Raw genomic sequence first — 22,181 nt, forward strand, 5'->3', positions numbered from 1 at the left:
ATGACACGGAAACTTTCACGTATATTCATTTCTGGCCAGCATCGTTCAACAATCACATTGGACAAGGAAAGTAGGCCTACAACTTAATTTACAAGCAAATCAAATGCACTGGAAATCGAGCATACAAGTTAGAAAAAGCCTAGCATTCATTTATGTAGCCTCAATGTTGCAGGACATGACATGAGACGGTCGTAACTTGTTAGGCCTACTTGAGTAGTTTATTAACAAAGTACTTTTTTACTTTTACTTGAGTACTGTAATGTGTATTCTGTACAAGTTCAAGAACCATTCTTATGCATTTTCTGAGTCGTTCACCTTTATTTTGGGCACAAAATAATTTTGGCTGGTAAAAGACCACTGTGGCAGGTGGATTTCAAAATTCACCTGCCACAGTGGCTGGTGGCCAAAAAAGTTAACTTCAGGCCCTGCTTACCAGACAAGAACAAACCGATTGTTGATTGTACTCTTTAGCTAACTCACAGCCGCAAAAAATTCATCCAGCCAGCTAGCCTTCGGCGCCAAGTCGACCTGCGTTGTGGAAAGGAGAAGGGGGCGGGTTTCACTTGACAAGGGGCGTGTTTAGCTCGCTGAGTGGCAACTGAGTGGGCGTGCCTGACCGCGACTCCTCTTCACTGCGCATGCTTCAACTTCTGCTGCGCAGCCGCACTTCAAATTGGTTGCACATTTTCCAAGATGGCGTCGCCTCGGCGGCTTCAATTCAAGGGGGCAGGCGAATTCCCGGAAGTAGAAGAATCGACGTAGGCTGGAGGGACCATCTCTCTGCTAACTCCCATAGAAGTCCATCCATTCTAGGATTTTTTTGAAATACCATAACTTCATATAACATATATCCTGTGCCGATATTGTAGCTTCTGTGTAATCCACATAAACACTACAAAGGCAAAACAGACTCCACTACCTCGTCCGTAACGTTGGTTACCCGTAAGAAGAATGGTTAGCTTGTTCGGTTGGAGGGAAGCTAGCTTTGACGTAATCTCTCTTTCGCGCCGTAGGGAGATAACCGTATTGTTTGGATAAGAAGCTCAGTCCACCTAACTGTCTATGACGGTAACTCATAAGCAAAACCTAGCATACACGACCCTATGTTAAGGTAAAGCATTACACAGAGGCTTATAATAATAAAAAAGTCAACCTAATTTTTATAAAAAGGCACTAATCATTTCAGAGGTTTTCGATGGATTGACCGTAGGTCGGAAAAGTGGAAAGAAGATTAGCTTCAAGGCTATAACTTTTTTGTTTTGTTTTAGCATGACTGTTTTTGAAGATGATCATGTGTGGTAGCTTCAACATTAACACGACTTGGTGAGGATGATATTAATAATAATACATAAATACATGTTTAACTTTGATGACTTTGAAGGCGAAGGAAGTGTGAGAAGAAATTCTGTGTATCTATCATATGAGTTACAAGATTCAGTTCGATGGCTAACGTCACGAAGTTAAGTGTGAGTCTGCGCAGTACTGGGGGGACCAACTGAAAAATCGTTCTATTTGACTCAGTGCCCTCCCATTGAAAACGACGGAGTCTGTTCGTCCATTTCTTTTACTGTCTATGCTTCAATTCCATAGAACACTGCTGAATGCAACCACACTGTCCAGTTCTATATATACAGTCTATGTTCTAAACAGATTCCAGGGGTCCCTCTTGTGAATCCTGATCTTTAGTTACTTCCAGAATTGTTTAATTGAATTTAATTGAATTGGCTGCCTTCAAGTCTTTCTGGAGCTTTCTCCGAGTGGTCCTTGGCTCTTGGAATTGACTATCCTTCTGACTCCCTGGTCAGAAATATTGCGAGGAGATCCTGCATGGCAGTGATGTTTCTTCCACTTGCAGATAATGGCTCCCATGCTGCTTACTGAAGATTCTGAAGTTTTGAAATGCATCTGTAACCAGTTTCATTGATATGTTTTGCAACAATAAGGTTGCAAAGGTCTTGGGAGAGCTTTTTGCTTTTATCCATCATGAAATGTTTCTTGTGTGACACCTTGGTAATGAAAAACCTTTTTATAGCCCATCAATATACTAACCAAGCTTATATTAATTTGCACAGATAGAAAGGATAACTGATCTAACTACTTACAGATTCCAGCTCGTTCCTTCCCTTTCCTTGCCTTAGTGCTTTTTCTTAGCTTGTTCTACTTATGGAGTTGTTTGGATTTTTATGTGTGGATTACCTGAGTTATTACTAATGCCTGGTGAAAATGTACCCCCCGTATTCCACTTTTCAAGGGCCCTCTCCTCCATTGGGGCCCTATACTTCCCACTCTCCCCTCCAGTTCGACGCCCTTTAATCTGCTGAACCTTCTGCGTTTCCAAATATAAAAAAACCTCTCTGCAACTCAACATTGGCCTGCCTGCCTCAGCTGCCTGTGAGGGGCTTTTCAGTTGTGCTGGATTACTGTTCACTGCAAAGCGACGCAAGGATGAGTGCAACTAACTTTGAAAATCAACTACTGCTCAAACTTAAAGGAGAACTCCGGTGATTTTTCACATAGATCTCCATTTCTCAACGTTACCGAGTACTGTCGGTACAAAACTGAAACAATCGGTTTTACCTAGCTCGAGTTGCTGCAGCTACAGCGCTACACACTGGGAGCATGAACATGGCTGCCTTAGCTGCTGGCTGCAGCAACTCGAGCTAGTGCTTTTCAGGCAAGTACCTCCACTCGGCAGCCATTTTGCAACACTTTTTGGTCACTTATCGTGCATCTATTTCGGCAGAAATGCGTGTGCGTAAGGCTTCACGACACCAATCTTGCTCCAGCAGCGAGATCACAACAGATGATTGGCACGATGTCTTCACAGCACACCACATGATTGGCACGATGTCTTCACAGCACACCACATGATTGGCACAATGTATTTACATGTCAACGTTTTGCCGCGGAAGGGTTGTGATATTTGTAGACAACTGACTAACCCCATGCATTACTATGGAGGATTTTTTGAGTGCTGTATCTCCTCATTAAAAAATGTCTCTGGTAAAACTGATTGTTCTGGTACCCCCCCCCCCCCAAAAAAAAAAAACTAGTACATACAAGTAACTAAGTACATTTTAAATTAACTACTTGAGTAATATTACAATATTTTCATACTTTTCCCACCTCTGTCCTTTTTGCATGCACTTACCAACTGAGTCTGAGAAATACAGCTTGAATATATAGCAGTATGTTTCTTGATATATATATATATATATGTTAATGTATAAAGTTCATCAATACATTGTGTTTTGCTTACAAAAACCAACTATAATATCAGGTATGTCACATGTTAATATTTTCCACAAAACTCCACTCGATGCCCCTCTGCGTCTGTGCACAGGGCAGAACATAAGTGTCCATAAACAGCCATATATACACGATTTTACAACAAAAGATTTGATTCCTCAGTGAGCGACAGCCTTGGCTGTTAAAGGGGAATCTCCACTGTATCCATACAACAGAGTCTGCTCAGCAATCAGAGTTTTTAATTACTATAGTAAACCATGTTCATGCAAATGCATGACTTTACCGACATGTTCCATCATATTTTTTTCCCCATACAGGTAAGCATCAATAATTGGAATGATAAAGGTACATTACAAAACCCAGAACAAGGATATAAAATACTCGGTTTCATAAATAGTGCTGTTTCAGTTTGTTTTCTTTACCTCCACAAACGGATATGAAAAAAAAGTGTATGAAAATTTCAGCATTGTGGCTTTTGTTTTTGTATGGCAAACGCACAAACGTTTTCAGTTTTTTGTTTTTAGTGTTGACGGCTTCTTGCTCAGCCCAGCAACAGTCTACAGAAGAAAAAAAAACGAACGTAAACATAGACCTACCAGCTACCCTTTCCACGTGCATTCAGTTACTAATGGAAACAAAAAATAATAACAATAATTATAATAAGTATAATAACATTTAACATACTCAGTGTCGGCCAAGTGACACTGCTGGTAAGGATCTGCCGTGCGGCAATATGAAAGAGTCATCTCTCCCAAATGAGACTCCTCGTTAGAAATCCAGCTGTTGCCGTAGCGATATCCCTCCAGTCCAGACGTACACATTCTGAAGTCCTTCTCCTCTTTTTTCCATCTCTTGTGTCCTTTCCTCCTCCTTGCTCAGTGTCAGGTTACATGATGTGGTGTGTGGAACACAATCGTATCAGTGATCCCAAATGACATCATTCTAGTAAGCCCTTAGAAGTTTGGGTGAAAGAAAAACGCATAACACTCACACTCATGCACACATAAGCACAGACACAGTCACACACACACACACACACACACACACACACACAAACACCACACATGGACACACATTCGACACAGAAAAAAAGGCTTCTTTTTTCTCCCCTGTCCATGGACATGTGTAGGAAGAGGTGAGAGAAGGTTCTAGAAGGGAGATCAGAACAGTCCTAAGCAGTTTTTTTTTGTTTGCGCATTCTGGAAGCCTCTAGAACTTGAAGAGGTCTATGAAGTGCTGAGGTGACACTGGCATGAGGCAGTTGTCTGGGTCATTGGCCGTGCACGGATGTCCGGAGTCCTGGCAGAGAGAGACACATAGTTAGACATACTTCTGTGTGTGTGTGTGTGTGTGTGTGCGTGTGTGTGTATGTGTGTGTGCAAGCATGTACAGTATTAAAAGTGACTGCTAAATACAATAACCATAACCATCATTAGTGTGTATTATCTGTCTAGACATTGTATGGTATTTATTATTGGGGTGAGAATATTGATCATTGAGAATATATTATTATGAAATAATGAACAAATGTAATGTACAGGAAACGTTAAGTCACGTAAGAATGGGACTGAAGCAGGTGTGAGAGCGTTTGAATGGGCGACAACATAACATATGTGGGTAAGTAAAGGACAGGATGGATGAGTGATTAGGTGTCATACACGGATTACTCTCATGTGAACCACTGACCCATACGACATGCCTAACCTAAACACTGGATGAATTGACCTGATGAAACCTGAAATGGTCATCATAAAAATGAGGTTGGTGGACAGGTTGAGGTTGGTGGAGAGAGAAAAAAAGGATGAAACGGCGGAAGGACATGGATGGAGAGAAAAAAGGTCAAAGAAAAGAGAGAGGACTGAGTGAGTACCTTGAAGAGCAAAGCCAGGTGCCGGTCCTGATCGGACATCAGGGGGAGGAACAGGAAGGAAGGAAGGAAGTAACATGGATGGGAGAGGTCAGAGGTCAAAGGTTATAAGGGAAAAAGGAGGGAGTGTCTGTAAGCATGGGGGGGATTTGAGCTAATTACCACATTAACACCACATATTAATATTCTTAACATTGATTTAGGATGTGTCAATAATTACATTAATAGTCATTTATCAGCCTTTTTTTACTCATGTATGATCTTGTTGGCCTTGACTGGAAAAATGTGTTTGTTGGCTAAATGTGCCATAAGTCCCCATACTGTAGCTAATGCTTCCTGCCAGAGATTAATCAATGAGGGACATGACGCTCTGCCCTCTGTGGCTGTAGAAGGAAAGAGGGAGAAAAAAATAAAAGAGCAAAAGGATAGAGAGTGAGAGAGAGAATGAGAGAGAAAGAGAGAGAATGAGAGAGAGAGAGAGCTCTGATTTGCTGGTGTTTGCCCCCCCTTCTTTTAATCCTTGGCTGGCCATGAGGAATTTCATTAAGATTATTAGCACATGATTATTAGCCGTAGCCTTAGCAGGTAATCCACTACGTGCGTCATGAGAGCTAGCCTTCCACACATAAGGAATGCATTGTAAAGAGACTTAGCCCGAGCACTAACAGCAAAGAGATGGATGCAGAAGGGGAACAGTAAAGGAGAGCGGAGCAGAAAGGAAGGAAACAGAGGGACTAGTAAAGAAGAGAAGAAGCTGAGAGGAAAGGGGGATATGAGCAGGAAACAGCGGAGAGGTGAGGAAGGAGGTCAGAGGAGAGATGAGGAGGCCAAAAGAGGAGGTGCTGAAGAGCAGGGGAGAGCTCAGAGTTGAAGAAAGATAAGCGAGAGAGAGAGAGAGAGAGAGAGCGAGAGAGAGAGAGGGGGGAGAGAGAGAAAGAGAGGGGAAAAAAGGAGAGAGAGAGAGAGAGAGAGAGGGGAGGAAAGTACAGAGCAAAGAGAATTTGAAGAGATAAAAAAAGTAAAAAGAGATGAGAGGTGTGTGACTGAGAGAGTACCTTCCAGAAGAGGATGCTGCAGTGTTTGCAGAAATGTAGGGTGTCGCCATACTGCTCCTTCTTTGGGTAATACTTCTGCAGTGTGAAATACATGAGCTTCCAGTCCACGTGCCCTTTCTCTGACAGTACCAGGTGTCTACAAAACTGCACCACAACACAGGGGACACCAGTCAACACAGTGGGACTTCAGACAAAACACCCCAGGACCTTTTCAAAACAAAACCATTTGTTACTCAAACTCAATGGCCAAGCTTGAACTAGTGAGATTAAGGGTCAATCTGTGTATTCTAACTTGACTAAATATTCATGTCTGAGTCAGGCCCCATTGTTTCAAAAGCTTGATCACACTTCAACACCTCAGGCTGAGGAAAACTCCTGCGTGCGTACAGAGCTCTCTGGTGGTCAAACTGAGAATGACCACTTTGGTAATGCCTGGAGTACAGCCAGTGTTGGAATTAGAGGTTGTTGCCTTTGTGAGTTTTGCTTTGCTGCTGATGCAAGACTTTCTTAATTTATTACGGATGACCAAATGAAACGGCAGCACTGACTTCTCATGATCTCATGAGAACCATCACTATTGTGACACAGATATTGATCCCTGTCACACATCAGAGAAGCCATATGTGGGGAAAAGGCTTGGATCATCATTTAAACACACACACACACACACACACACACACACACACACACACACACACACACAGGCACAAGCACAAATACACACACACAAGCACAAATACACACACACACACACACACACAAGCACAATTACACACACACATCCATGCACACACAAACACAAACACAAGCACACGCACACGCACACCCACACTCAAATAGAATTGTGTTCTGACATTCTGAACACCTCATTCATACCTTGTGTTAACAACAGACAGTTGTATCCTTACAATGGGCTGGTTTTCTATACATGGATTAATCCTAGTCCTGCACTAAAAGAAAACTTCAATAGAGATTTCCTGTGGACAAAAAAAGCGATCAGTCCAGGACTAAGGTTAATCCATGCATGGGAAACCGGCTGAAAATGCTGCGATTCCTACTCCTGCTGCGATTCCTACCACACACGCCCACACACACACACACTGCTGCGATTCCTACCACACACGCCCACACACACACACACACTGCTGCGATTCCTACCACACACGCCCACACACACACACACTGCTGCGATTCCTACCACACACGCCCACACACACACACACTGCTGCGATTCCTACCTGTTTCTCAGCGAAGTGAAACTGGCACAGCTTCTTCCACAGATGCCGGTCCTCACTGAGCACGCGCATAGTGGGTGTGGCCTGGCCCAGGTTGATGATGTCAGAGGCATCTGAGAATTTGTACAGGATGTTGTTCTGCATGTGTAGCGGGAGGTCACTGAGGGTCATCCCACTGGTCAGTTGCTAGAAAGACAGAACATAGAACGTAATGTTAGCTGTTATAGGTCTGTTATAAGTCATTCTTCACATAGACCAAGATGACTGCTCTCATACAGTTAACTAAATACATGCCTAAATTAAGTGTACAAATATCTACACAAACACAAGTAAAGGTGGATAGATTCAAACATACAGTAGTTTAACGGACAGACAAAAGGACAAACACAGATGGGTACTACAGTGTAGATGAGCCCTGTGGTACCTTTGGGATTTGCAGGTTGTTGAGCTGCTGTTGCCATGTGAGAATGGTCTCCAGGCGACAGACCCAGATGTTGATGTTCCCCACCAACACCGACTTGCCCACCTCCCTGATGAGCGTGCACAGCGTGGAGCTGAGGTCCTGCAGCAGGTCCTTAATCAGCCGCGGGTTCTGCTGGTCGTCCAGCACTGTGCCCGATCAAAAATAAAAAATAAAAACTGCCTTCATTCCCTTCCCATTTGAGTCAGCTAAACTTTGCTGTCAAGCAATAAGGTCTTAAAAAAGGGCCATCATAGAAGAGCAAGCAACAAACAGGCGATAGTGAAGTCGAGCTGATTTCTAGCCTGACTGGACCTTTTTGGCTTCCCACTGCATGTCCACAAATACCCATTCAGAGATAAGTGGGGTGTGTCATTACTGGTGGCTTTGAGCTTCATGGTTTGATGGTTTTAAGCTTCCTGGGTTTTTGACTTGGCTGGGTTGCTGGCTCATGTTTTAAAAGGATCCAGACAAATACATCTAGTATCACAGTCAGAGATATGGTTGTTTGAATATACAGTACATTCTGTTTTTAAATACAACCCCAAAACAGAAAAAGTTGGGACGTTGTGTAAAATTCAAATAAAAACAGAATGTCATAATATACAAGTCTCGTAAACCCATAGGCCATAGGACATAGACAACATATCAAATGTTGAAAATGAAAATTTGGACTATTTCATGGAAAGTATATGTTAATTTTGAATTTGATGCCAGCAACATGTTTCAAAAAAAGTTGGGACGGAAGCATGTTTACCACTCTGCTACTTCGCCTCTGCTGCTTTTCCTGAAATATTCAAGGTCGTCCCTGGAAAAGACATTGCCTGGATGGCAGTATATGTTGCTCAAAATCTGTATACATCATTGAGAATTGATTGTGCTTTGCCAGATGTGCATGATTCCCATGCTGTAGGCACTAATGCTCCTCCACACCGTCATAGATGTTGGGTTTCGAACTGAGTACTAAAACAAGTTGGATAGGTTGAATACTTGAATAGGCCCTCTCCTCTTTAGCCCAGATGAGTCCATGATTTCCAAAAAGAATGGCAAACTTTGATTGGTCTAACCACAGGACCTTTTTCTATGTTACCTCAGTCCATTTTAAACAAGCTCAGGCCCTTTCTCTGGATTCTCTGAATGTTTTAATAATATTATGTCCTGTAGATGATGAACTCCCTAAATACGTCACAATTTCATGTTAAGAGGCATTAAAATGACATTGTTTCATCATTTGTGTACAAAGGTTTACACAGAGTGATGAATACCCCTACATCTTTCCTTCTAAGAGACCCTGCCTCTCTGGGATGCTCTTTTTCATACCCAATCTTGTTGGCAGTTGCCCTAATTAGTTGTGAAACATTCTTCCTTTTGTTTGTTATCATTACACAAATGTTCCAGCAGTTTGTTACCCCCTTCCCAACTTTTTTTGAATCATGTTGCTGGTATCAAATTCAAAATTAACATATATTTTCCATAAAATAGTCAAATTTGTCATTTTCAACATTTGATAAGTTGTCTGTGTCCTTTTTGCAACCAAATATAAGTATACGAGATTTGCAGATTATTACTTTTAGTTTTTATTCACAATTTACACATTTCACATGTCCCAAAATTTTCTGTTTTGGGGTTGTATGCATATTCTGAGGTCTCACTCACACACATTCAGAGTTCTAAAGAGACGGCAAAGGACAGTGAGGGTGAAATGTTAATGATCACATCCGAACCCCTCTCACCCGATCGGAATGAAGGCATGAATGAGATTGGCCGAGACGGGTCCGCCACTTTGATCCGCCCAGTATTCAGAACCCAGCAATCACATAAGAGACAGACCATAATAATACTTTGGGGTCTGAGGCCACTGTGGCCTGAGGCTCCCTCTGGCCCGGGGCCAGCGGCATGGTGAAGAGAGAGGAGCCAATGGCATGGTCAGGCCTGACCCCGAGAACCTCACTAATTACACAATCACTTCTCACGTCAGAGGGGAGGAGAAAGAGTGGGGAAGACAGGGACGAAGAGAGGAAGAAAAGAGTGAGAGAGACGGAGGAAGAGAAGAAGACAGAAAGAAAAGAGTGAGAGAGACAAAGGAAGAGCACAGAGAGATGAGAGAGTGGGGGAGAGAGAGGAGGAGAGGAGAGGGAGATAGCAGTAGCCTGATTGGGGGGAGGGAGAGGGAGATAGCAGTAGCCTGGCTGGAGGGAAAGAGGAGAGGGGGATATCAGTAGCCTGGTTGGAGGGAGGGAGAGGGAGATAGCAGTAGCCTGGCTGGAATGCTGTGGTGTGGACGCTGGTTGACGTCGCCTGGTGGGTTTCATCACTGGGAAGGGGGCCAGCAGTCGTGCCTGTGGGTTCAGCCGGGTCCACCCCTCCCCTAAGCCCCCGCAAAGACGCCTCAATCATGGGCATGCCGTCAGACCAGAGGTGCCTCGGGATTAATGCTGCTCCGCCACCGGCCAACGACAACACTCCTCCGGCTACAGTCCCCCGGCTGCAGTCATCTCTCTAATCTGCTTTCTCTCCATCTCTCCCTCCCTCCATCCATCTATCTCTCTTTCTATCAATCTCTCCCTCTCTCTTAGATACTCTGCCGATTCTCTTCTATGCCTTTTCTGGAAGGCTACTGTGTTTGCAAACACCTGACTGCACCAGAAGTATTTATTGGCCTTTTACATCATCATCCACACCTTGTTGTTATTAAACATCATAATAGTGCCAGTGTGTGTGCGGCGTCATCAGGAATGTCACTGATGCCAGCGAGGGATCTTACCTTTGTTGATGATCTTCTCCAGCACATTGAAGTAGTTCTTCTGTGCTGCACCACTCAGGGACGTTAGCTGGGAACGAGCTATCAGTTGCAGGAGCTGTGTGAGAGAGAGAGAGAGAGAGATAGAGAGAAAGACAGATACTGTTTTATGATTCCATGTTATTTTATGTTTATGATGTTTTCTAAACGTATATGCTGTATGCTTTGGCAACATTTTCTTTGCGAATGGTCATGCCACTAAAGCTAAAACAGAGAGAGAAAGAGAGAGAGATTTAACAGTTAATGCTCCTCTCTAATAGATTCTAGTGAAACACACGACTTGTGTGTTTCGTCAGAGACATAGTTCACATCATTTCTCAGATTGATAGAGAGGAAGCAGGCAAGCCACAGAGGAAGAGGAGGTAGAGCAATTATGTGCGCTCCATCATGGCTACCTTCACCACATAGTTGAAGCGCCGCACGTCCTGGATGGCGCTGGAGAAATCTAACCGGTTGAAGGCCTCTCCCAGCGTACAGTAGCCATGTCTCTGTAGGAACCAGAGGCAAAACAAACAGAGCAATTATCCTCTGAGAGAAGGAGAGAGAGGCCGAAAGCACAACAAGTGGTGAGGGGAACAAAATAGCCAGTGGTTATGGCAATCATTCTAATCATGTCTGAGCAGAAAGAAATGACCCTTTCGGAGAAATCAACCCTCCCTCGCTGAACCAGAACAACATAATACTACTCCTCTAGCTATCGCAGAAACCAGCCCTCCCTCTCTGGACCAGAACAGCATAATACTCCACTAGCAATCGCAGAAACCCAGTGACCTCTACAGATTGCACTCTCAAGCCAAGGCCATGACAAACTACAGCCGCCAATAGCACACACACACACACACACACACACACACACACACACACACACACACACACACACACACACACACACACACACACACACACACACACACACACACACACACACACACACACACACACACACACACACACACACACACACACACACACACACACACACACACACACACACACTAGTGATTCTAGTAACAGGATGTTCCTCAACTCACCTCTCTGGTACTCTCCTTCTGCACATAGATCCACTTTTCCTGGTAGAAAACTGTGCAAGCATGAGAGAAAGACAAAAGGAGAGAGAAAATGATAGACAGAAAGAAAGAGAAAAAGAGACAGACAGACAAAGAAAGGAAGTGTGAGAGAGAGACAGACAGACAGAGAGAGAGAGAGAGAGAGAGAGAGAGAGAGACAGACAGACAGACAGAGAGAAGGAGAGAGAGAGAGAGAGAGAGAGAGAGAGACAGACAGACAGGGAGAGCGAGAGAGAGAGACAGACAGACAGAGAGAGAGGGAGGGAGAGAGAGCGACAGACAGACAGCGAGAGAGGGAGGGAGGGAGAGAGAAAAGAGGAGAAATATGATCAATAATACGCTTCAAGACCACAGCCACACCACAAAAAAATAAACAGCCAGAGCCAGCTGTTTATTAAAGTGTGTGTTTGCTCCCTGGGCAGCCTGGCCTCTCTGCCCGAGAGCTGAGGCCTCTGGCCCGGGGGAGACGCCACGGAAATCCCCTCCGAGGCACACAGACATGATGGGAAGGGCACGATTGCCAAAAGCACACTTACACTGCGTCTTTGTGTTGTTGTTGACAAAGTCCTTCTTCCTTTTCTTGGCGGCGACTTCACAGACGTTTCCCACGTACATGTTTTCTTTGTTTTCATCACACAGCCTGATGGAGAGATAGGAGGAGGGGAGAGAGAGAGAGAGAGAGAGAGAGGATGAAAAGAGAGACAATGTGTCAGACATGATACAGAACACATAAAAAAACAACTCACACTCACACACACACACACTTTAATAACAACTCAGCTCAAACACTGAAGTGTTCAGTTATTGATTACAATATAATAATATAATGTAATTATGTGGTGATAGCCCATCACTGCGTCCATTATTCTCAGTGTTTGGGTCTTCAGCGGTGGAATGCTATTGGTCTGTCCCAGCCAGCCCAACATGAGATGGTAAATATTACTCAAAGTTGAATCATACGGCTTGTCTTTCTTAGAGCGGCAGTCTGTGTCATGAGACCTGTGAGAGAACAGCAGTCACACGGCATGCAGTCTGTAGGAGGCTATTTTTACTGGGCTGTTCTTGCATGAGCGTTTCTGTGTGTATGTGAGTCTTTCACAAGTCAAAGTGCCTGCTGGTACTCCTGAGCTGGTGTGCACATGTGTATGCATGCATGCATGCATGCATGCATGCATGTCTGTGTGTGTGTGTGTGTGTGTGTGTGTGTGAAGAAGAGGGTATAAGGGGGTTTGGGCCAGCAGGTAGAGCATTAGCTGAATTAGATTATGTAACCCAGTGAGGTCACGGCTCTGAAGTGTGTGTGACTGTTTATGTGTGTGTGGGTATGTGTGACAGACCCATGCAGGAGTGTTTAATATGGAAAAGAGAAGTTAATTTACAGCTGACCAAATCTGACCTTGCAGCACACCAACACATCGCCACTCACAAGACCAAGGCATCACACCCAACACACATGAAGCTATCTCTGTCTCAGAGAGGGCAAGGCTGGGAACTGAGGACCGTCACGTCCAGCCGACGGCTGCATCTGACCCAGAGTGGCCTACCCTTCGCAAAACCTCTCATGAAGCTCAGAAACACGACAGCACGTTCTAATGAGCTCACCTTTCCTCATTCTGACCAGCACATGCTGAGTCAAGGACAGGAAATGAAGTCATTAAATATATTTAAACATGCAATATATGTACATGAACATCATTTTGTCTCAGTGTGACAAAATATGGACATTAGTTGAGTAGCGGTTCCACTTGAATGAAATTATTTTAGCAAAAAGGGGACCCTATTTCCTAAATGTCCTTGACTTAAATGGAACATAAATCTACTGGGATGAATGCATCTGACAGATGGAGAGTGTTTAGGCATGTTGGACCACATGTGCAAACCAGGATTAAGCTCACTCACAAGTTAAATTCTGACCGCAGATCCGGCCCTTGATCCTCCATCACTGAAATGAACATGTTCCCAAGTTCAAAGAGCCTCCGCCTAAATTGTGGCATAAACATAGCAAGGATTCCTTTGATCAAATGGCCTTCTTTGCATCACTCTCCTAATGGCTATACAGCACATGACGCCACTGGTTGACTCTTTGATGTCTCCAAACACCCAATGTTTGTTTCTGCTCAAGCCAGTTTGCTGATGCCTTTGATCAGAACACAGTTAAAACAAGGCAGCACGGAGTAGCGTGGGTGAAACAGCCTGTGGTTGGTTATGGATGCTGTGCTTGGCCAATCCAGGTTGGGTTTGGGTTTTGGACTTGGGGATGGGGATTTGTAGACTAGGCCCTACCAGCTGGCATCACTGGGTGCACTGGAAGACTTATGACTCATGAAGGATTCTAGAACCAAACCAAAAACCCTGATCTCCATCTAGACACACTCCTCCCATTGACACCAAGCAGGCAGTGTTCAGGGCCGGCTGGCACAGCACTGGAGCCTGAGACTGAAGATTAGGGGGAGGGATTTTCCCCCAAATTTAGCAGTTTGAAGGTGGGGGGGGGGATTATGCTGCTTTCCACATCCATGAAAGACGACATTTTGTACCCATCAATATACTTGACAAAATATGACTGCATCAGTGCATCAGCCTATGTCTGTGAGTGCATGTGTATGTGTATGTGTATGTGTATGTGTATGTGTATGTGTATGTGTATGTGTATGTGTGTGTGTATGTGTGTGTGTGTGTGTGTGTGTGTGTGTGTGTCAATGTGTGAGTGTGGGTCCGTGTGGGTGTGTTCCAGCGGGCTCTTGAGATGTGAGCATGACAAGTGCTTATTAGACATAATTAGTAGTTCAAAAGTTGCTACAGTGAGGTGGAACCTCATTCTCCATCTTCTGAGCATGATTTTCTAGTTGGTCCTCCTTCAGGGGCCTAGTCAGCCAGACACACATAGCCGTGGCTTGTCTCAGAGAAAATAAATGTGTCTCTCAGCGTGAAAATAGATGATCTGAACATTACAGGTCTACAGTGTTTCTATCTCTCATTCTCTCGCTCTCTCTCTCACTCTCATACAGACAGACAGAGAGAAGGGGGGTAGGAAGGATGAGAAAGAGAAAGAATAAGAGACACACACACACACACAGATACAGAGACCCACACACACACACACACACACACACAGACACACACACAGACACACACACAGACACACACACACACACACAGACACACACACACAGATACAGAGACCCACACACACACACACAGACACAGAGACCCACACACACATACACACACACACACACACACACACACACACAGACACACACTGCTGCTGATGCCTCCACTGTGGAATGCAATAAGAGTGCGTTTGCCGGTAGGATCTGGGAGGTGATTCCCCAGACTAAATAAAAGCAGGTGGGCGTCTCACTGCAGTTCCACTAAAGCCACACATCATCGCTCTCTCCCCAGCACAACAGCAAAAGACCAGACACCGTCTACTGCATCCACACAGAGGAATCAGTCAAACACACACACACACACACACACGGGGGGAGAGAGGAGAGAGAGAGAGATTCAACATTCCTATCTGTCTGGCCTTTGGGCTCTATTCAACATTTAATGGATTCATTGCATGCTTTTGAAATGACTGGATGTCAGGACGCCAGGTAAGAAAATACAGTCCCATCCTTCTTCAAACAAATCTTTCCCAATTAAGGAGGTGAACTTGAGATCCCATCTCTCACCTGACTAGCTGTAATTTAAAGCTGAGGCCCACCGCAGCCACCAGCAAAATGACTGCTGTTTTTTCCCTGTCATACCATTGTTTTTCCCAGTAAGTAGAAGATGTTAGAAGATGTGGCTCACTGGATTGGGATGGCTAAAATGAAAACAGCTCTAAATGTATGCACGACTACTTCAGTACAAGCCGCAGTGCAGGACAATAAACAATACACATCTTAAGGAGTTTTCACAGAGTTAAATACTGTAGCTGTCTAATTTACACTTCAAGGCTGCCACCTTTCAACTTTGTGCAGGCAAACCACTGACGCTTCACAAAAGACGAGGACAGAAAAGCAGCAGCATAACATTTCATTCTGAGAACATGTCCTGGGCATCAGGACAAATCATCTGTATATTTGTTTTATTCCTACACAGGATGCCAGGTCAGACAAAGTATATGTAAAGCAAGCAGCCCACACCTCCGAGCCTGCTCACCACTCACACCAATTTGTCCGTGGGGGAGCAACAAACGTGTCATCTAGATATTCTGGACCTCTTTTCAGTGAGCCACAAACAGCAGTGTGTAGGCTCAGCTGCCTGCTTTCTACCAGCCATTGAGAGACACGGCGTGAGGTCATCCAGCCACACAAGACGTGCGAGGGCACGACCTGATGGGCTTTTGTTTTGCACATGCGAGGGCACGACCAACATTGCTCATGATGTAACCCACAATGGGACTGGCATGATGTCATTGCCACTGTGGTTACTGGCACACCACAAGAAGGTATTGTGTTAGAATAATAGAGTTAGTAATTGTCAGTGTTGCCATCATTGGAGCCATAACAAGAGAAAGTGATGTGAAAAGAAGTGAATGATTTGTTCACTTACTTTTTAAAAAAATGTGGACCATTGACCAAAAATGTCAACAACTGCAAATAATATATTGTGAATATACATACAGCGCATCATAACTAAAACAGAACATTCTTGTGTTTTGGCATGAGGTCCATTGTAATGTGGAATATACTCTGACCTAAGCAAAACGCACAAGAAGGCCTACGTCCCTTGTTGCTTAGAGGCACCTTTGTGATGGCCTGGCAAGGAAATGAAGCAGACAAGCTGAATTGAATCTGAACAACAAAACCACGATCTCTGAACACACAAAGAACTCCAGAGAGGCCAGCAGCATACCACTGTGAGCCTCTTTAGAAGACCATGTGCGGTGGGACTCAGGGTGGCCAGTGGATTCGGAGCTTCCGCATTTGTTTGAGTTTGGGGGGGGGACATCAGTCGACATATCTCATTCCGACAGATGGGAAATTCCAGGGTGCTTTATTAAAGGGAAGAATAAATAAATAATGAGGGGGTGGGGGGGGGGGGGGTGGGGGTAAATTGAAACATATGAGACGCAACCCAGTTAGTGATGAGGGCAGATAAGGGTACTGCCTGACATCCGAGATCCGAGAGGCGACAGGAGGGCAGAGAGAGAAGAGAGAGAAAGAGGGAAGAAAGAAAAGAGGGGGAAAGTGAAAGGATAAGAGAGAGAAATAGAGGGGAAAGAAAGACAACCACAGACAGAGAGAGAGAGAGAGAGAGAGAGAGACCAATTTCACTATTCTATTAACCTACATTTTCTTCTCTCTATTATTTACATTATCATCTTATCATTGTTTTTATTAGTATAATTATTATTAATTTCTCCTATTTTGATTATTCCATGTTTTATTTTGTTTGTTTGTTCTTAATGCTTTGCCAATATTGTAACTTGAACAGTCATGCCAATAAAGCACAATGAATTAAATTTAATTGAATTAAGAGAGAGTGAGTTAGTGTTAGCTGAAATATGACAGTTTCAGTGTCAGCTGAAAGTATTTGTAAATGTGTGTGTGTGTGTGTGTGTGTCATCTAGACAGATAGATACTTTATTATCTGCAGTCATTAAGACTTTTCTATTGGTGTATAGTGTACTGTCTATGCTCTCAATTGCATGTGTGTATGTCTGTGTTTATGTGTGCCTCTCTCTCATAGATATATCTTCAGGATTCTGAGCTTTCTCTTTGCATTCTCTCTCTCTCTCTGTCCCTCACACACACACACACACACACACACACACACACACACCTCATACCTGCATCTCAATCATCTCTTACTCCCCCTCCCTCTTCTCAAGTTCATGCACCTAGCTCCCGTGAGGTTTTTTTCCTCCACTCAACCACACAGCTTTTCAGTCTCCGTGGCCGGTTTCCATGACGCCACGGCAAGAGGCAGACAGTAATTATGGGGTGGATTCTGCCCTCACACCCCTTAGAGTTGAACAAAAAAGGAAGCAATTCTGGCGAGAGGAAAAGCACTTTTCAGCTCTTTGACAGTCCTTCGACCATAGGGCAGAGGGTCAAATGTGTATGTGTGTTTGTTTGTGTTTTGTTATCAGACTGACCTGGTTTCTCTGAAGATATGGTTCACCTCCCCTTTTTCTCCTGCATCACTGACTCTAAAATAACTTCCTGTCCCCTCACCCACAAACTTCCTGTTCCACAACCCTACTGACCAGCACTTCCTGGTCAGGCCACTGCCATTGCTTTGTACTCCTCACTCTCTGTCAGACAACCTTACACAAATTTAAATATCATCTCCACGCTGTCTGTCAGTTGTGTGATTACAACAAAGTAAGCTAACCTTTAGAACCTGCAGTGCTTCTCATGGACATATCCATCCCATATGCATCAGTTTAAGGAAGCACTCTGGAATTTTCCATCCCTGGCGGAATGATATGTGTCGACGGAACCCTACATCCATCATTTTTATCCTCCATGTTGTCTGTTCTCGTTCCCTTACGATTCCATCCACTTTTTCCAATTCTTCCTCTCTTCCGTCTCTCATCTTGATCCCTCGCTCTTGACATCCCTATTCTCTTTCTTGTTCTTTTCATCTCCATTGTTTCGGCCCTTTCCAAGCACAGGTGTTCTTCCTTAATGAGCATGACCCGGAGCAGGGGTTCTGACCCGTGGCGGGTTGGCTAAGATCACGCGGGCCTGAGTGCATACGACTTTCCTTGGGGGGGGGGGGGCAAAAGCCCATGTCAGCTTTTTCCAGCCAGTGTTACATCAGAGCTGCTGTACCGAGACCGGTAGCCTGCGACTGAAATACCCCCCACTCCCCACAATGACATAATCCACACTGGCTGGCCTAATCCCGAGATGGACAGAAAAAGCAGGTAGTTCAAACTGACGTTGCACAGCGGTAAATATGTTATGGCATCTTATCTCTCTGTATGGCAGTACAGCCGACAGCTTTAATACAGGGTGAGGAGGTGCACAGTCGCACCTGATTCACACAAACACAAACACTGACAACTGCAAGTCTTGCTGCAAATGGCAGAAAATGAGACTGTCTCTCCGAATCTCCTGTGAGAGGCTGACTGCTCCAAGACTTTCCCATAATGATTCCCACCCCTATTTGTATTTGTGTATATCTCCTGAAGCCTTTTCAGGTAAAGAGACCAGGGGGGATATTCCAAGTACGTGGTTTAGTGACAAACCTGGGTAAGTTAACTCAGAGTAAGGGGTAAACCTCCTAATAGAAGAGCTGTATGGCTTCATTCTCCTAACAAAACAATGCCATAGGGTTCTTGTTGTAGGAGGTTTACCACTTACCCAGGTTTGTCACTAAACCACGTACTTGGAATACCCCCCAGGCAAGCAGAAATCAAATCCAGCTGCCGCCACTGCTCCTGGAAACCAGAAATCCACCCTCATGCCGCTTCAAAGGGATAAGACCTGCTGATCTCATCTCGCATTCAAACTGCCAATTACATGCAGTTATGTACCAGACCAAAGACTCTTCCAATAGCATAACGTCAGTAATTATACAGACGTTTAGCGCCCAAGGCACATTTATTGCACATGAACTTGATACAGCTATAATGCCATACAGGGGCAGGAGACTGTGATGGGCATAATCATCATGAGGGATGAGATTTGACCTGATCCTGGCTGATCCCAAGTCAGCTCCCCTGGGGGTATTATGAGTCCACACAAGTTCCCATGACTACCGGGCTGACTGGCTCCTGTGTGCCACTGTTCAGACAATTATATAACATGATACAGAGCATGTGCAGGGGCAATGTCAACACAGACACACATGGTTCAGATGTGAGGCAATCATGTCATTCTGCCGATCCAGCAACCAAACTGATCAATCTGTTATTAGGCCTGTAGTATCACATGATCATGAGTACTGAGATAGAGAGAAAAAAAAATAGACAGCAGCAAACCTACGTCATGCAAACAGTTGTGGGCCATTATTTATCACTATGACATGGATGGTGCTGTGGTCACAGTGCTATGGAACATTGGATAGAGTACAAGTTCATACACAAGCTTGATGTCCATTCACCAATCATACCAGTGAAGGTTATCATCAATCGACACAACCCAAGACTAATAGTGAAGCCAGCTAGTCTGTACTTTTAATGCCTTGGTCTGCTGGCTGTGACAAGGAAAGGTCCTTGACAAGAACAGAACAGTATAGCCTTTATTTGACAGCCTAACCTGTGTTTGCTCTTACGTCATCATTAAAGGTAATTAAATGATGCTCCAGGGCATCGTAGGTTTTATAGGTTGAGGTTCGGTGTGAATTATTAACGCAGGAAGAGAACAGCTGTTTGTGTGTCAGATTATGGTAGTACGGAAGCCTACTCACTCTTCCAAGTCGAGCTCGTTATTGTTGTCATCTCCCAATTCGTGGCCGAAAAATTCGAAGCGTTTCCAGCCGTCTTCGGTCTTGATCCAGCTCCATCCCGGAGACCTCCAGTCCTGCCCCAAGAACGGCATTCTCCACCTGGTTATTCCAAAAATAAAACTGACAATAGATCTCTCACTCCATATGCCTCACATTGCGTTATTACAGCAAGAACATACTACGCAATTTTCGCACTGCCACGCCATATTTTGTCGATAAATTAAGGTTAATCAGGGATTGAACAAAGCATCTAAACATAAGGTCTAGCAGCTGAATGTTGAAAACCTGTCACGTTTTAATAACCAGTGAAACGTTGACTTCTATACAATGACGATAGTTAGATATGTTTATTTATTAAATGCGCTCTTGGTTGACACTGTGCACCACGGCGTTATAGGCTATTGGAGAAAATTCATCGTTATTTTCAATGTTACCTACGGACAAAAGTCCTTTCAAAGACAACGCCAACAACAAAGTGACAAAGAGAAACCACATTCAAACACAACATTAAGATATACAGATACGTTTTGGACCACACGTCAAAAGCGTAACCTTACCAGCAGCGAGTCCTTTGTTATAATAAAATTCAGCTTTGCTCAGAATATTGACGGAAGTAAACAGCCCGTAGAGTGGAATGTGAACCGCCTCTTAGTGTGCGGTGATTGGAGGATTTGTTTTTATTTATCTTGTTGCTACCCGGAATTTCGTCGCTGATTGGTTGAAAGAGCTGCCGATCACAAAAGATTTGATCCGCTGTGTTTTGTCAGGGCATCTTCTTACACGTGACAGAGGGGCTTGCACATGTTCTCGTGTTTTGGTTTGGCGTTGGGGGAGGGCGCTTCGAGTTACTAAGCAAGTGTATGAATGTCTACTATTCATGTGAAGAATCATCGTATCTCTGGTGAATAGACCACTAGTCAGGGGGCCAATTCTGAAAAGGGCTTCCGTTAAGACTTTTGCGGACATGTTTTGGTACAAGCTGTCACCCTATTTTTTTTAGGTAGAAAACACCCATAGGTAAGATATTAGGGTGGTTGTCAACCTGAATTTTTTTGTGTGTGACTTGTACAAGCAATTTCAGGCCAATTTTTTGGTTTCCTGCTCAACACGACATGCCAGCAATAAATATTGAATATCTCCACAACCACAAGGACCATATACATAAAAAAGGTATCAAATGAAAGCTAACACTCATGGGCTGTCTGCAGAAGTGTCAGAATTTACATGTATTGTACAGTGTAAGAGACAACAGAACTAGAACATGAAAAAAACAATCTCCGCCTAAAGAGAACCAGTTTTCAAAGTGAATATCAGCTTGGAAACATAACATAGTATCCCAAAACCTCTATCAATCAGTACCCCTATCTATGGGAATGAGTCAAGCCAAGTTTAAAGCTTGTAGGGAGAGACAGTGCAATACTGCACAAGTTATAATTATTTAATGTCAAGGTGGAAATGTAGAACTGTAGATGGTGGTCTATGGTGCTATTTTACTTCATTAATGTACCAGGTTGTAACACAAATTATATTTAATTAACATATCACTATAGTTATTAATTCCATCCTAACATTACTGCTCTCTCACTTCTTTAGGGTTAGGGGTAAGTAACTAGTTAGTAGTAATAACTATATAATAGTCGTATGGCAAAGGTATGTTTTTCCCCATCCAAGCAGTGACTCTCAGGTAGGCAGCCAACAGAAGGCACCCAGGGACCATGTCCATGTGCTCAGTCTGAGTCCTGGTCAGGGACACAAAAGAAGAGTTTGCTGTTTTGATAATGAATACCTTCCCAATACAAAACATGCATGCATGCATCCAAGGGCATAATATAAATCTAATCTACAAAACAGGAAAAACAATATCATGGCAAATAATCTGAAACAATATAGTTGCTAGCCTAGAAATCTAGACGCACCCTAGCGGCAGCAAATGTCAGCAATTACATTTGCTGCCAGGGCTAGTCTAGCAACTCTCCGTTGGCTTGTGAGCTGGAAAAATTAATCTTTTATCAGGCCAATCAAATCGTTAGGCGGGCTTAACATAATGATTG

The 22,181-nt window shown here is 44.0% G+C and overlaps 1 protein-coding gene across 2 annotated transcripts; it reads right to left on the reverse strand.

The window, feature by feature from the left end:
- Positions 1-3,263: 3,263 nt before the first annotated feature.
- On the reverse strand, positions 3,264-20,771 carry fbxo25 (F-box protein 25). Of its 2 annotated transcripts, XM_076272440.1 has the most exons (11): positions 20,688-20,771; positions 20,092-20,229; positions 12,270-12,373; positions 11,698-11,747; positions 11,062-11,154; positions 10,631-10,724; positions 7,831-8,015; positions 7,410-7,592; positions 6,172-6,315; positions 5,120-5,146; positions 3,264-4,548 (listed from the first exon to the last, which is right to left on the reverse strand). In XM_076272440.1, the coding sequence occupies exons 2-11, from the start codon at positions 20,220-20,222 to the stop codon at positions 4,459-4,461; spliced, it is 1,101 nt and encodes a 366-aa protein (XP_076128555.1). In that variant the 5' UTR covers positions 20,223-20,229; positions 20,688-20,771; the 3' UTR covers positions 3,264-4,458. The 2 variants fall into 2 exon arrangements, with proteins under 2 accessions (XP_076128555.1, XP_076128556.1); XM_076272441.1 differs by lacking the exon at positions 5,120-5,146 and having other exon boundaries at positions 3,265-4,548.
- Between the last annotated feature and the right edge of the window lie 1,410 nt (positions 20,772-22,181).

The sequence above is a fragment of the Alosa pseudoharengus genome, unplaced genomic scaffold (assembly GCF_046254945.1).
Source record: "Alosa pseudoharengus isolate Yale_2024_CS ecotype anadromous, Long Island Sound unplaced genomic scaffold, YU_APseudo_1.1 YU_APseudo_1.1_scf_7, whole genome shotgun sequence".
In the NCBI taxonomy this organism is placed as follows: domain Eukaryota; kingdom Metazoa; phylum Chordata; class Actinopteri; order Clupeiformes; family Clupeidae; genus Alosa; species Alosa pseudoharengus.

Coding starts and splice junctions, on each gene's coding strand:
- fbxo25 (XM_076272440.1), bottom strand. CDS start 20,222: ATGCCGTTCTTGGGGCAGGACTGGAGGTCTCCGGGATGGAGCTGGATC. Junction 11,155..11,697: donor AGAAGGAGAGTACCAGAGAG/GTGAGTTGAGGA, acceptor TGGTTCCTACAG/AGACATGGCTACTGTACGCT. Junction 6,316..7,409: donor TTCACTTCGCTGAGAAACAG/GTAGGAATCGCA, acceptor GTTGTGGTGCAG/TTTTGTAGACACCTGGTACT.